This window comes from Impatiens glandulifera, chromosome 5 (genome assembly GCF_907164915.1).
Source record: "Impatiens glandulifera chromosome 5, dImpGla2.1, whole genome shotgun sequence".
Taxonomy (NCBI): Eukaryota; Viridiplantae; Streptophyta; class Magnoliopsida; order Ericales; family Balsaminaceae; genus Impatiens; species Impatiens glandulifera.
In genome coordinates, this window is record NC_061866.1 from 47,640,063 (window position 1) to 47,656,251 (window position 16,189).

Consider the following 16,189-nt stretch of genomic DNA (forward strand, 5'->3'; position numbering starts at 1 on the left):
TGACATTAAAATGGTATAAAGATAATTAAGTTGTTGTCGACATGAGACATGTTCAAGAAACTTGAAAACCACTTAAAATATACAAATTTTGGATTGATTTTTGTTATGAGACCATAAAAAAAGTAATTCTAACAAATACAAATAGATAAAATATTAAATAAATAAATAATTCATTCAAAACATTTAATCAATTATGCCATAAAGATAATTATTAAAGTAGAAAGTAACTGCTATAGCCTGTTTCCGAATCCTAAGCTTCCTCAATTTAAGAATCATAACGATCTCTTCAGAAAAATTATAGAAGACACAATTGAATTAGATAAGGGAAATTTTAAATTTATGATGTGTTTTTCTTAATGGCAATCAGGCCACTTAAAGACTACATCAACAATGATTTAATTTTCTTATAATTTATCTAGCTAGGTTAATATTACATCCCCATCTCAATTTTCATATATTCATTTAATTTCATGTCACATCACATCACTTTAGGTTCTTATAGTGTACACAATAGATAACTTTCTTCAAGCATTATGAGATCATCTTTATTAAAGATATTTATGAGATTATAAAAAGAATCTTAACTCTTCACGAATTAAGGTCATTATGTTTATTAAAATGTTTATATATTAGATATAACGTATATAACTCAATATCATCCAATATAATATTATTCTCTTTTTTATATTCTAACAACTTTCGAGACTGTACAATAAATGGAAGATCATGATTCTTACCTATAAATTGAGTCTTAGTACGATGTTTTATATAAACAAAATAAAGGTTTAAACATAAGAAAAAAAGTTTCTTTAATTAACTAGCCATGTCCCAATTAGCAGCCACTAATGGAGAAATTGAAATGAAGAAATGGATGAACGGAATAATAGAAAACGTCAATCTGGCTTCTGAGGGATCAGGGTTGGAGAGGCAGAAGTATCGTTCATCGATCTACAAGGTCCCACCACACGTTTTGAATCTCGATAAGGCGGCATACATCCCTCAAGTGGTCTCATTCGGCCCTTACCAATCCGGCAATCCACAGTTGAAGTCGATGGAGGTTCACAAGGAACGTGCCCTAGTACACTTTCTTCGTAGCTTGGAAGGCCGACAAACCCTAGACGGTATTTATCACTCGTTACTTGATTGCGTTGACGAGCTCAAAGACTCTTATGATTCCCTCAGCCCCGAGTGGCGTCAAGACACCAATAGGTTAATTTGTTTTTCTTTTGAAAGAATAAATTAACCATATATTTCAATAGTGTATATTAATTAATAAAAATGAATGCATACATGCATGCAGGTTCTTGCAGTTGATGATCGTTGATGGCTGCTTCATGTTGGAAATCCTCAATGCTAATTCCACCATGAAAAAGAAGAAACGTTATAGTGAGAAAGATCCAGTGTTTGGAGCTCACGGTAAGATCTATGTTATACCCTTCATCAAGACCGACATGCTGATGATCGAGAATCAATTAAAAAATGCTTGTTCTTACCAAGATCGCCGAAGCGGTAACGGAATAAAATTAGGGTGATATATATTCATTTGATCGTAACAATAAAAATATTATAAAAATACAAGTGTTCATCTTGTCATTAAACACACCAAAAACACATCAAGATTAAAATTTAAGAGCACCACCAACAAAAACATAAAAAAATGTTGATCAACAAAACAAACAAACATAAAGTCTAACAACAATGAGTTCGAAAATACTTTAACAAGATCAATAAATTCACCGACAGGTCTCCACCCGTTTTCAAAATTAGGGTTTAGTTACTCTCTTTCATGAATATGATCCTCAACTTGACCTAATTATATATATATATATATAGGATGGTGGAAATGTAAATCATGTGCAAGATCTTATCAAAGAGTTGTACAATCTCAAGATCTGGAAAAACAATTATCAACCCTACACGAGTCTTCATGTACTAGACATGTACAGAAAATGTTTGATCCAACCAACTTCAGAAAACACAAAATCCAGTTGCTTTTCAAGATTTAGAATCATTGATATTTTTAATAAGAAAGAGGATAATTCAGATGTGGATTCCTCGAAAATCATGAGATCCGCGGTGGAGCTTCAAGAAGCCGGGATTCAATTCAAGAAAAGTAAAACGAAAAGCCTAACGGATATTTCCTTCTCCGGTGACATCCTACGGCTGCCGCAGTTCACGGTGGACGACACAACTAAATCAACTTATTTAAACCTAGTGGCATTCGAGAGATGCCACGTGGACGCCGGACATGAGGTGACGGCGTTCATTTGTTTCATGGATAGGATAATCGACAGAGATCCAGATATCCATATTCTTAGCGATTCTAATATCATTTGTAATCTCACCGGGAGTGATAAAGAGGCTGCGATAATGTTCAATACCATTACTCAGGATTTCAATCATCTCACGGTGGATGAACCCGGACCATTGAAAACGGTACGTTCTTATATTTCTTATTTGAGGTTCGATCTTGTAAGTACGGTTTTTATTAGATATGACTCGAATTTTGAATTGTGTTATACAAATTACTTAATTTATAACAATTTTAGTCGTTTAAAACTTTTTTACAAAATTTGTTATTTATTTTTTTAACTAATTTATCACATTTATATAAAAAAATATAACAATTTTATAATTCTTCGTTTTTTCAATTATTTCCACCCATTATGCATTTTTTAAAATATTCAAACCGCATCCAGCGATAATAAACGTGCCTACTTCAAAAAAAAAAAATACTTAATTTAAAATTTAAGTAATTCCAAATTAATTTGTAGGCTAGCTATATACAAAGTACCGGTTTTGAAGTTCTATGAAATAAATATTAAATTTATCTTGCTTTAAATTTTTTTCAAAGCTTGTATTACATATTTTTGTTAGTCACAAAAAAAAAAGAATGCATATATCTCGAAAAAATAATACTTAAGCTACATCCTAAACGTTTATCTATATAATTTATTTTATAAAAAGATAAACGTTTTGTCCAATTGGGAAAAACTTCAATTGATTAAAATTTAGATATTATTTCGAGTTCATATGACACAATTCAAAGTTCGAGTCAGATCAGGTGAAAATGACTTAAGTTCGAGCATAAAATAACGATTCGATTTTTGATATATATCGGTGCAAGAGGAAGTGGTAAAATACTGCAGAAATGGATACCACCGACAACGTGCAAACTTGGTTCACACCTATTTTCAAAGTCCATGGTCCACGATCTCTCTTTTTGCAGCTATTTTCCCTCACCATTCTTCAAAATGTATACAAAGGCTAAAAACAATGTCGTCTCATATTTAAGTTTGATTTCAAATAATTATGTTTTCCTTTGTGTATATACAATTGCTTTTACTCTTATTGTTTGATAATTCTTCTATCCTATATGAGGAGTGATAGAGTAAGAGAATTTAGTGAGGGAATTTGGTGAGGGAATGACGTGGCATCACCTTCATTGGTTGAAAAATGTAAAAGTGAGAGAAAAAAGAGAGAAATTATTTGATTTTTTCAGCGAATAAGATTATGCCACATCATTCCCTCACCAAATTCCCTCACCTAATCATTTCTCATCCTATATAATGTACATATCTTGTTAAATTAAAGGGACTTTAAATATTTATGCTTATAATTTAGTAATAGATGTACCAGAATTATAAATTATTTATAATTAATATTAAACAAATAAGTTTATATGATATGTATACAATAACTAGGTTTATCTGAACTTTTGGTTAAATAAGTTTATATCACATGTATACCATAACTATGTAAACAAATAATTATTAATTGATTCTGGTTTCTTCTCTTCTTGGCTCTTTCGAACTTTCTTTGATTCCTTTGCTGACTCCAACCACAGTTTCTTTTGGTCATCTTCGCTAATAACCCTAATTCTATTTAGTGGTTTATCAAATTGTCCAAATAAATTTAAAATTTTAAAAATTCTTTAGAATGAATCAAATAATTTTTTTTTTAGTTTGTAAGAATAACTATTACAAATAATTTTTTGGTTGAACAAATATTTAAATTTAAATTTTGATTCATTTTATATTTTATTTTAAATGTAGATGCATAAAAGATGTTTTTTATTTTGAACTGGTCAATGTATTATTAAAATAAAAAATAATTAAGTAAACAAAATGAAATGATTTAAGTGTATGGATGTAAGTAATTTTTGGCTCTATCTTACTTCATGTGGGTAATATCAAACAATATATATATATAATCATAATTAAGATTATTACATTGACCATGCATTTAAAACGGTGAAAATATCCTAATTAAATGCTTTAAATAACAAACTCTTCTTAATAAATGGTTCTTAATTATTGGTAATTCGTAATTAGCAACCATAACATATAAACAAGAGTAATGATAGGGGAGCGAAAGTTTTGCAGTGAATGTGTAGCGAACTACTGATGTGGAATGGTGATAGTCCGATGACTAAGCATAATTTTAAATGTTTATTTCCCTATCCTATTCATTAATAATTTCTCTCCATTCTCTTAGGAAAAATTTTGCAGCGTAGAGAAATGATCTGTAAGGGTGATTAGGCCATATGACTAAGCATAATTTTAAATGTTTATTTATCTCTTTTATTCATTAATAATTTCTCTCTTTCCTTTATTAATAATTTATTTTTTATCTCCTCTATCTTCATATTTATCTATATTATTAATTTGTAAATATATATTTATATATTTTATTATTTAACTTATTTATTTATAAAAATTAGAATAATAATAAGAACAATAATAAATCAAATAAAAAATAACAAAAAATATATATTTTTAAATATATATTATATTTGATAAATATATATTTAAGAGAATAATAAAATAAATATAAAAATTCTTAATTTTTTTAATTAATTATTTATCTTCTTTATTAATATATATATATATATATATATATTAATACTTTATTTATTTATTTGTTTTTAAAATAAGTTATAAAGAAAAAATAAGAATTTGTTAAACATAACTGAAATTATACCTACTAATATTTAAAATAAATATAACTCAAACTATCAACTATTAATATCAAACTATCAACTATTAATATTTAAGAGTTAACCTAATATGATAATATAAAAGGAGATAATATATAACTGTTTAAGTTAATTGATTAAATTTAAAATATTTTTTATAAAAAATAAAATATGAAAAATAAATTAAAGAGAGTGAGAAATAATTAATTAAAAAATATAAAAAAAATTATATTTAATTTTTTATTCTCTTAAATATATATTTATTAAATATAATATATATTTGAAAATATATATTTTGCTATTTTTTTATTTGATTTATTATTATCTCTATTAATATTTAAAATAAATTATTAATAAATATTGAAGATATAAAATATAAATCATTAAGTAAGAGAAGAGAGAGAAATTATTAATGAATAGGAGGGAGAAATAAACATTTACAATTAGGCTTAGTTATTAGTCATCATTTCACATTAGTTCGCTAAACATTGGCTACAAAACTCTTACACCCCTATCATTACTCTTTAAATAATATATTTTTTAAATGTAGTATTTAGAAACTTAAGCCAAACCACATAAATATACATGATTATCTAGTGAATTGAGCCTTTATAAGTGGCTAATAAATAAATGTTTTGATTGGCATAACAATTGATTAATGACATAGAAATTATAAAATAAATAAAACTCATACCCTATAAATTGCTAATGTGAGAATCATAATAATATAAATCAATCTCAGCTTGAGCTTTCCTTTTCTCAATAATACGAGGTCAAAAGTTTTTTTTAGAGGTTTGAAAATACATATTTATTGGTATTTATTATTTTTTTAATTATATATTTCTATATACTTTTGATTCTATCATCTTTATCATCTTTCATTTTAGTTTTTGATCAGTTTCAGGTATTATATTATTTATATAATTATAATCAATATCAAGGTAATCTTTTTCAAAAATATGTTTTGCCTTAATAATTATTGTTTTTTTTTCTTGTAGGTTTATTCGTGATTATTTTGGTCTGTGAACTCTGGTTAAACCATAATTAGAGATTCAATATACTTTTGATTTTATATTATATATATGATTTATAGGTGGTCTTGGAGTTTATATGCCCCAGCTCGAAAGTGCGATTTAACTTACTCCACGTTTAATCGGTTAATATGGCATTTAATATCGAAGATTTTATTTCCAACAATTCAATTAGTACTCTATCTCTATATTCGGAGCAATTGGGAGATGATTTTAATGATTTCAATATATTACCAACAAAGACCGAGGAGTTTTCGACAGAAAATTATGATGAACAACAAATGACGAAATCAATTAATATAAATGGTGGTATTATCGAACCAATGGTGGTTCCCGGATCTAGTTTAAACGCTCCAAGATTGAATAAAGATGAATTCCCAACGGACGTTGATTATTTATTATTGGAACCTCCTTCTAATTTCTTATCTAATGATGACATGGTAATCTTATTTTAATTAAAGTTTAAATGATTTATGCATGTTATTTTAATATGAGTTTGTGTGTACTCTTTGTTGGCATGTAATAACAGGTTATTCCATCCTTGACGAACGATGATTTGCAATTTCTATGGAGGGATAATTGTGAAAGCTTAACTAATCATGATAACGAGGAATCATTTGATGAAGATGATTTTTTTAAAAATGTTGATTTCCCATCTTTTATGACCGGTTCGGTTGCAAAATCCGACGACTACCCTCCTCAGATCGAGGATTCTATCAGTCATGTATGTAATACGAGAAAGAGTGTTATAATTTTGTGAAAATTGAGATACATTTGTATACATATTGGAGATCATACATTTCTTAAGAATAAATAAAGTAATTGTTTAGTTCTGATTTCACTATTTTTTTATTCTTTATATACTTTTAATGGAATGAAATGAAATTGGTTAAAAAAACATTTGTTATGGTTTGCAGTTAAATCCGTTTTCTCTTCAAAATGACGTCGAATCAATACAAAACGTAAGCATTGAAAGAGGCGAAACCTCCAATTGTGTGGAGGAAGAGGAGGATGATGATTACGATTGGGAAGAGGATGAATACAATTGGAGAAAATATGGAAAGAAAACCGTAAAAGGTTATCAATATCCCCGTAGTTATTACAAATGCACTTATCCGAATTGTGAAGCAAAGAAGAAAGTGAGAAAATCTGAGCAAGGAGAAACTTTGGAGATTATATACAGTTTGCATCACAACCATCCAAAGCCGCCGCAAGATCATCATAGGATAACTTCTTCATCGGACGACAGTTCAAAGAAATTATGTTATGTTGGTGAGAAAAATGAATCCGATCTAAAGAGAAGGTGAGTTTAATTAGAGTTTACATTACATTACAAGTAAAAAAAAATGATCTTAAAAAAATTCCATTACAGGAAGATTGAAGAACAGGATTTCGGAGATGTTAAACTACCATTTGTCATGTTTAGAGTAATCAGTGAAACAGACATATTGAATGAGGGTTACAATTGGCGTAAATATGGCCAAAAAGTCGTCAAAGGCAATCATAATCCGAGGTACCCTTTCTAAATTAACTATCCTTATTTGAAATAATTTGTTGGTTAGAAACCGGTTGACCTTTTACAGTAAAACTTGAAACAATATTTAAGAAAAGATTGATGGGGTTTACAAAATAGCTTCTCATTTTCTCCTGAAAGGTTTTTCTGTGTATTTATCAGTTTATTATGCAATGCAGAAGTTACTACAAATGCACCGAAACCAACTGCCCGGTTAAGAAGCACGTAGAGAGAGCACCCGACGACATCAAAGCAATTTTAACTTCCTACCAGGGAATTCATAACCACTTAATTCCCCCTGGCAAAAACAAAAATCTTAACAATTCCGGTTCCTCTCAATCCATGATGCCCGCTCCTATCCAGTCCCAAACACAACTGCCCCTCATTCAGAACGAAATGACAAGTTTTTGTATGCCGTCACCAATACCTTCCCATACCTTCGCATATGAAATGAACCAACCGGGACTTGTTGATCCTTCCCATAGCTTTGGATATGACATGAAACAACATGGACTTGCCAATCCTTCGCATAACTTTGCATATGAAATGAACCAAGATGGACTTGCCAATCCTTCCCATAGCTTTGCATATGAAATGAACCAACAGGGACTTGCCAATTTTCCTTTAGAACCTTTCGAGGTTAACCAATGGAAATTCCCCGATATGCCCTTACCCTATCCAAGAAATCCTCAGATACACAATGACATTAGTGGTATGATGCTGATGCCAAAAGTTGAGCCCGAGATGGAACCAATGTCTGCTTCTAATGTTCTTCTACCCAATGGATATCCGGATTATCATCACATTAATAACATGCCATTCAACCCTCAGATGTAAAGATTTATTTCCTCGTTTTCTTTATATTGATGAAAAATAAACAATCGCCACTTCACATAAAATGTGTACAGGGAAGGCTGCATGTTGTATACTATTTGATCTTATCCATTACAAATAGAATATAATTAGTCCCATCAAAAGACATTTGATCAGACTATAGCTAAACCAGCAACAAACTATAGTATGTTTATATTTATAATTCTTTTAAAATGTAATCTGAAATCTCTCTATCGAATCTCTCGAATGTTTACTAGGGAGAATCAATCAAATATGTTTCCCCAACAGTCAGCAAAAAAATAAAACTTACATTTCCTCTCAACGCTCTTCATTTCTCTCGTGATAGCCCAGTTTATTGTTGTTAACCTCCTCTCTGTGAGTATAAAATATATATATATATATATATATCTCATCAGCGTTTAGCATGATTGCATAAGACAAGAAAAATAAATATCTCACCTGAGACAGGAGGAAACAGAATGATAAAAGAGGACGCCAATGGCTTTACGCCTTCTTTCACTTTGAACATCTCTGCCACGGTTTATAACTGGAAGTTGCTTTATTCCTTTTGCCTCCATTAGCTTCTTTGCCATTGCCAAATCAGTGTCAGGGTAACAAGTTAATAATCCTCGCCTTTTCCCACGGTATTTTATTCCTCTAGTGCATATGGAGGAAACAGCATGTTTCTCAACCTGTAAAGTAAAATGGTTGAAACTTTCATATGGAATTATAACTTGCACAAAATATAGTAATCTTGAAATAGCCAGAAACCCTAATAGAGAAACTAAATTATGAGGGCCTTTTTGATGAACCCTAATATTATATATCCTTAATTTTAACTTTTTATGATACTTAAAATACTGATTAAAGAAATATTTTAACCATACCCAAATAATCCACTTTTTTATCAAACAATATATTTTTTATGTGCTACATACGTACATCATCGAGTGTTATTGCACTGGTGGGGACATCGCCATACTTTCTTGAAAAGAACCGTTTAATGTCACCATAGGTTAAAATCCCTTCTAGAAAATCATCATTATCTACCACAAGTAGACATTTCTGTAAGCTGTCGTGCATAGTCACGATTGCCTCTTTCAAGGTCCTGTTCCCTGAAACTTTCACATAATTGATCGACATGACTTGAGAAACCTGTCAAGGCAAGAGAAGAGACTGTTATGTTCAGGAATATGTAAGGTAGAAACTAGAAAGGGTCCATGTAATGAAATTAACGGAACCTTCTTATCTTCAAGAATGATATCCTCATCAATTGTTTCAAGTGCGTCATTGGTCTGAACGACAGTAAGCTCTAACCCATTTGATTCGTTCATCTGTCTCCAAATGCCCTTATTTTCATCCCCAGTAGGTGAAAGTGGGGCATAACCCCTTGTCCATTTCCTTGAATCAGATATCTCAGTCTCCTTCGTCGGGTTGAGTATGGAAGGCACCCATATTGCCAACCCAACAGCTCCCTGATTAAAGAATGATAGCATGCGAGTAAATGATTAACCAGCAAACAAGTCATGTATCTTTTTTAAGACAAACATAGAATTAGAAAATAATAAACTATTTCCAAATTAGATATTTTTTTATTTAACATGAATCTGAGGGAGTTTTGGAAAATCGGATAGGACTTAAGGGGTAACTGCACCAGTCTCTCTGGTTAGTGACAAAAGTAAATTGGTCAAGGTGAAAAAAAACATCAGGTGAAAAAATTGATCAAGGATAAGCAAAATTGACCTCAAGATGAAAGGTTCTTTGTTGTGTACAGGTGTCAACTTTGCCAAAGACATTTGTTATGAGGTGAAACAGCTTTAATCATTTGAAAGACTTTTAGAAGCTGTAATTCAAATTGATGAGATGAATAAGTTAACCATGCATTCTTTTCTCGAAAAAGAAGAAGTTAAACATGCATTTCTTCCAAAACATTTAGTAGAAAATGCAAATCTATCATGGAGGACTCCGTCAGGGTTAGTTCCATATAACCTATTATCTCATTATCAACTAAAATACCCTTACGTTATTTATTATAACATTTAAAAATCTTAATTACAAATATTATTTTAGACATTTAATCCAAAATAATATACTTTTTTCATCAAACAAGGTTTTTTCCCAAAAGAAAACTACATCAAACAAGCTCTAAATGATAATAGAGAGCAATGCATTTAAGTTAATAATCAGTCAAGACAATCACTAATACCAAATGTTTTCTGACAAGATAAATAATTTTAATCAAGATGATGAGAATTACCATGAGAGGAAGCAAAATTGTATAATCTTTTGTCAACTCAAACAGAAGTAAAACAGACGTCAAGGGAACCGAACAAACTGAAGCTAGCGTAGCAGCCATTCCAACCTGGAACAATGTCAAAGCAGCATAAAAACTGTGGACTGGTCTAAAAATTAGATGCAAATAACTACACTCTTAACAGCCTATATGGTGCTTCCTAAGATGGGGGTAGAGAAGGTTCCTTTATATGTGCTTAGTGCAGTTGTAAAATGATAAACCCTCACCAGTGCATAAGCTTGTGGCGGAGCAACAGCTCCATTTCCTGGAATTGCCGAATTTATTATTTCTCCAGCTAACCCACCAAATACAGCACCAACAGCAGCACCAATCATCAAACTTGGTGCATATAGCCCACCAACAAGCCCCGAGGCCTTACACAGGGTTGTGGCAAAAACTTTAGCAATCACCAACTGTGCAAGCAGCCAGATTCCAGGTGCTGAAGCTATCCTTCCCGTATGAAGTATTTCATTCACATTAGTGAAGCCCCAGTACAGTATTCCAGGATACCTGAGCGCTATTATTCCAGCTCCTAAACCACCCAAAGCAGGGCATGCAACCGCAGGAACACCAAACCTCTCTTTGATAAATTCAAATGCTTTTGTATTCCATTCTACCAAACGTGTGAAGACCACACTCACTATTCCACAAAGCATGCCAAGTATGAGGTATAAAGGTAGCTCTGCAAACAAGGTACAGATCTTTATTAAATTCAGAATTCTAATACATGGTTAAACATGTATAATGGGAAAGAAATGAAAAACAGAGTTTGCTTGATGTAGGTTTTTTCTTTTTGTTTTTAAAATAATTTGACTTTTGGGGGAAAAAAACTTATTTCATGAAAAAGTGAATTATTTGGGATAAATGACTAAAGCATCATTTGAATTTAATATTTAAAATGTTAAAAAAAAAAAAGCAAGGGTTATTTGATATTTTGGTTGATGATTTGAAAAATGATGGGATAAGGGGTTATTTAATCCAAATAACCTTTGAGTAAGGCCTAGTATTTGATTTTGTACTCATTCATATGCAGCAAACTTCAAGAGAATGAACAGTTTCTATTGAAAACTAATAAATTAGTGTTGTATAAAATACCAGCTGCAGATTTCAATTGATACTTGGGAACTGTAAAAGCCTTTATCTCCCCGAGTATAGCATTTGAGACAGTAGATGAAACAACAGATGCTAGGATTATCATTGCAGTTGTAAATGGAGGTGAATTTTCAGCACCACAAGGCCTTAAAACAGTTTCGATGGCAAAGAAACACCCAGCAACAGCAGCATTGAAACCTGCAAAACCCAACAGCAATAAGAAACATCACAAACCAAAGAAGCAAGAAAGGTGCAAAACGGAAACTTCTAAGAGGGGAAACATTTGTCTGGGAATAAATTGAGTACACCAGAAAAGAACAAGTAAATGTTTGAACAAAGAACAAACTGCAAGGTTTTAGCAAAACATATTAGAAAAACGGAACTGATAGATACCTGAAGCAATCCCAGCAGCTGCACCGGCTGCAACAAGAGCTAGTCTCCTTTCTCTATTGTTTTCCATCATCACCGAGCATCCACTGGCACATGACTTACCAATATCTACACTAGGACCCTCAGGACCCAATGAACATCCGGTACCCAAAGTCACAGCAGCCTGAATAGCTTTTATGACGGGATACACTCCAGCTAACAAATCAAAACCTTGCCCATAAGCCGAAGTCGACTGCTTTATTTGCTGTAATATTTCATTTAAACCATGCAACATTCCAACAATAACACCGCCAGTTACTGGTATTAAAAGTATCCGATGCCATGTATCAGCTAGCCTCTGCAAACGTAGCCAAGCAGCACCCTCATTTGGCGTCCCAGCCCAAACAAATTCATGTATTATATTCACCTACAAATGTATTCTAAATTCAGCAAATGCAAAATCTACAATGAACAATGAAGCAGTAATGAACTCACTGCGCGGTAGAAGGCAGCAACACAGAGACCAGTGGCAAGGCCAAGGAGGCAGCCAATAAGAAGCAAAGCCCATTCAGGAGGAGCACTTTCGCCAAGAACATCATCTCCAGCATCTCCTATGCCACTTCCTCCGGTGCGACGATCTGCAAACGGAGAATGGTGTCTGCTGCTGGAACGACTGGAGTTGAATCGTCGACCGGAGAACTTTCGATCCAAACGATTAAGCAGATCCGTGAGTCCCTTATTGCTCCTATTCTCTACTTGATTCTCGACATCATCTTCTACAGCTAACGGGTCCGATCGTAGAAGTACCTCATGATCGTTATCATATTCGCCGCTGGACATTGAATGCCAATCAAATTACTATTCTACTATGCATATACATCCCCTACACTATCAACAGAAGCAGTAAATGATGATAAATGATTGCCCTAATCTGTATATGCCTCGATTAGATTCAGATCTTCTCATACAGTTTGAAAGAGACTTGAAGATAAAAATATAAATATATACAACAAATCGTATACATATATACTGTAAATCATGCGACTCGATATGAATTCTTCCTCTGTTTTAGAAATTCACAACCTCCAATTCTTCAAGAAACCGCCGGAATTTACTCTGAAATGACACTTTTAAGTAACGCCCTCTTATTCTGGCAGATCAGCTATATTCGTGGTATACATATACTCATATACATATACAATTTCATTTAGAGAGAGTCGTGTGTACGACTGTTTTAGTCTATATATATTATCTTTCATTTATATACATATATATATATAAATATATTTAACATGTTTAAATAGAAAAAAAATAATAATAATAAATCAGACTAAAGTAGCCAATGTTCATTACCATTTATATAAATAAACTCATATAAATCTATTTTTATTATTTTATAAATAAAATATTAAATACTTTTTATTTCTTTTTTTAAGGTGCTGTTTTATTATATATTAATATTTTTTAATAAAAGAAAAACCATTTCCCTCTTATGTATCAATAAATTTATTCAAATCAATAGAGACTAACTTTCTACCATTTGGATTTGGATTGGATTATATAAAAGTTAGAGTTATTCATCTAAAATACTGAAAAATAATATTTAGTAAAAAATAATTTATTTTTAAAATTTCAACACCAAAAAGTTACTGATTTTAGAGGGTCTTGACTATGGAGTTGATGGGTTAGTTCGATTATATCGGTATAGTTATTGTCTGTATTCACTAAAGTAACGTAAAAAAAATCAATAAATGAGTGGAGTGATGTTTCACTTTTGTATATACGTGTCACTTCATTAGTGAAATATATAGACGGTATATACGGTAATTAATTCAAGTGTGCTAGTATTTTTTAATTAAAAAATATTTTTTTTAATTAATTAAAAATATGTGAAAAAAATTATTTAAATAATTCTTATGAAACAATGTACTAGACTCAAATCAAACAATAAATATATATACAACAAATCGTATACATATATACTGTAAATCATGCACTCTATGAATTCTTCCTCTGTTTTAGAAATTCTCAACCTCAATTCTTTAAGAAACCGCCGAATTTACTCTGAAAATGACGTTTTAAGTAACGCCCTCTTATTCTGGCAGATCAACTATATTCGTGTTATACATATACTCATATACATATGCAATTTTATATAGAGACGTGTCTACAACTGTTTTAGTCTATATATATTATTTTTCATTTATATATATATATAATATATATAAATATATTTAGATGTTTAAATAGAAAGAAAAAAAAAAATAATAAACCAGACTAAAGTAAAGAAAAAAATAATAATAAACCAGACTAAAGTAGCCAATGTTCATTACCATTTATATAAATAAACTCATATAAATCTATTTTCATTATCTTATAAATAAAATATTAAATACTTTTTATTTCTTTTTTTAAGTTGCTGTTTTATTATATATTAATATTTTTTAATAAAAGAAAAACCATTTCACTCCTTATGTACCAATAAATTTATTCAAATCAATAGAGACTAACTTTCTACCGTTTGGATTTGGATTTGAATTGGATTATATAAAAGTTAGAGTTATTCATCTAAAATACTGAAAAATAATATTTAGTAAAAAATAATTTATTTTTAAAATTTCTACACCAAAAAGTTACTGATTTGAGAGGGTCTTGACTATGGAGTTGATGAGTTAGTTCGATTATATCGGTATAGTCATTGTCTGTATTCACTAAGATAACGAAAAAAAATTAATAAATGAGTGGAGTGATGTTTCACTTTTGTATATACGTGTCACTTCATTAGTGAAATATATAGACTGTATATACGGTAATTAATTAGTGTGCTAGTATTTTTTAATTAAAAAATATATATTTTTTAATTAATTAAAAATATGTGAAAAAATTATTTAAATAATTCTTATGAAACAATGTACTAGACTCAAATCAAACAATAAATATATACAACAAATCGTATACATATATACTGTAAATCATGCACTCGCTATGAATTCTTCCTCTGTTTTAGAAATTCTCAATCTCAGTTCTTCAAGAAACCGCCGAATTTACTCTGAAAATAACGTTTTAAGTAACGCCCTCTTATTCTGGCAGATCAGCTATATTCGTGTTATACATATATTCGTATACATATACAATTTCATATAGAGAGACGTGTTTAGAACTGTTTTAGTCTATATATATTATTTTTCATATATATATATATATATATATATATATATATATATATATATTTAACATGTTTAAATAGAAAGAAAAAAATAATAATAAACCAGACTAAAGTAAAGAAAAAAATAATAATAAACCAGACTAAAGTAGCCAATGTTCATTACCATTTATATAAATAAACTCATATAAATATATTTTCATTATCTTATAAATAAAATATTAAATACTTTTTATTTCTTTTTTTTAAGTTGCTGTTTTATTATATATTAATATTTTTTAATAAAAGAAAAACCATTTCACTCTTATGTATAAATAAATTTATTCAAATCAATAGAGACTAACTTTCTACCATTTGAATTTGGATTTGATTATATAAAAGTTAGAGTTATTCATCTAAAATACTGAAAAATAATATTTAGTAAAAAATAATTTATTTTTAAAATTTCTACACCAAAAAGTTACTGATTTGAGAGGGTCTTGACTATGGAGTTGATGGGTTAGTTTGATTATATCGGTATAGTCATGGTCTGTATTCATTAAGATAACGTAAAAGAAAATCAATAAATGAGTGGAGTGATGTTTCATTTTTGTATATAAATGTCACTTCATTAGTGAAATATATAGACTGAATATATAGACTGTATATACGGTAATTAATTCAAGTGTGCTAGTATTTTTTAATTAAAAAATATTTTTTTTAATTAATTAAAAATATGTGAAAAAAATTATTTAAATAATTCTTATGAAACAATGTACTAGACTCAAATCAAACAATAAATATAATGGAGGTCATGAAAAATATTATTATATTACTTTACAACTAAGATGATTGAAATACAAGACCATTTCTTATTCACTTAAAGGTATTACACAAGCTTTTCTAAACTATTCATGAGACCCAAATATTAATTTAA

At 30.0% G+C, this 16,189-nt stretch overlaps 2 protein-coding genes across 2 annotated transcripts; one reads left to right on the forward strand and one right to left on the reverse strand.

Moving 5' to 3' along the window:
- The first annotated feature begins 823 nt into the window (after nt 1-823).
- Nucleotides 824-5,988, forward strand: LOC124939543 (UPF0481 protein At3g47200-like). The gene is made up of 6 exons (XM_047480008.1): nt 824-1,209; nt 1,301-1,509; nt 1,973-2,436; nt 3,130-3,256; nt 5,866-5,882; nt 5,977-5,988. The coding sequence occupies exons 1-6, from the start codon at nt 824-826 to the stop codon at nt 5,986-5,988; spliced, it is 1,215 nt and encodes a 404-aa protein (XP_047335964.1).
- Nucleotides 5,989-8,520: 2,532 nt separating this feature from the next.
- Nucleotides 8,521-13,284, reverse strand: LOC124937984 (chloride channel protein CLC-f-like). Its single transcript, XM_047478330.1, has 9 exons — nt 12,606-13,284; nt 12,135-12,537; nt 11,745-11,939; nt 10,877-11,331; nt 10,614-10,718; nt 9,598-9,831; nt 9,299-9,511; nt 8,816-9,048; nt 8,521-8,729 (listed from the first exon to the last, which is right to left on the reverse strand). The coding sequence occupies exons 1-9, from the start codon at nt 12,948-12,950 to the stop codon at nt 8,675-8,677; spliced, it is 2,238 nt and encodes a 745-aa protein (XP_047334286.1). The 5' UTR covers nt 12,951-13,284; the 3' UTR covers nt 8,521-8,674.
- Between the last annotated feature and the right edge of the window lie 2,905 nt (nt 13,285-16,189).

What these genes read in the sequence shown, in the direction of transcription:
- LOC124939543 (XM_047480008.1), top strand. Translation starts at nt 824, where the DNA reads ATGTCCCAATTAGCAGCCACTAATGGAGAAATTGAAATGAAGAAATGG. An exon ending in TGGCGTCAAGACACCAATAG is followed by an intron (nt 1,210 to 1,300) that starts GTTAATTTGTTT and finishes ACATGCATGCAG; the next exon opens with GTTCTTGCAGTTGATGATCG. An exon ending in TTACCAAGATCGCCGAAGCG is followed by an intron (nt 1,510 to 1,972) that starts GTAACGGAATAA and finishes AACCAACTTCAG; the next exon opens with AAAACACAAAATCCAGTTGC.
- LOC124937984 (XM_047478330.1), bottom strand. Translation starts at nt 12,950, where the DNA reads ATGTCCAGCGGCGAATATGATAACGATCATGAGGTACTTCTACGATCG. An exon ending in AGCTGCTGGGATTGCTTCAG is followed by an intron (nt 11,940 to 12,134) that starts GTATCTATCAGT and finishes TGGGTTTTGCAG; the next exon opens with GTTTCAATGCTGCTGTTGCT. An exon ending in TCAATTGAAATCTGCAGCTG is followed by an intron (nt 11,332 to 11,744) that starts GTATTTTATACA and finishes CCTTGTTTGCAG; the next exon opens with AGCTACCTTTATACCTCATA.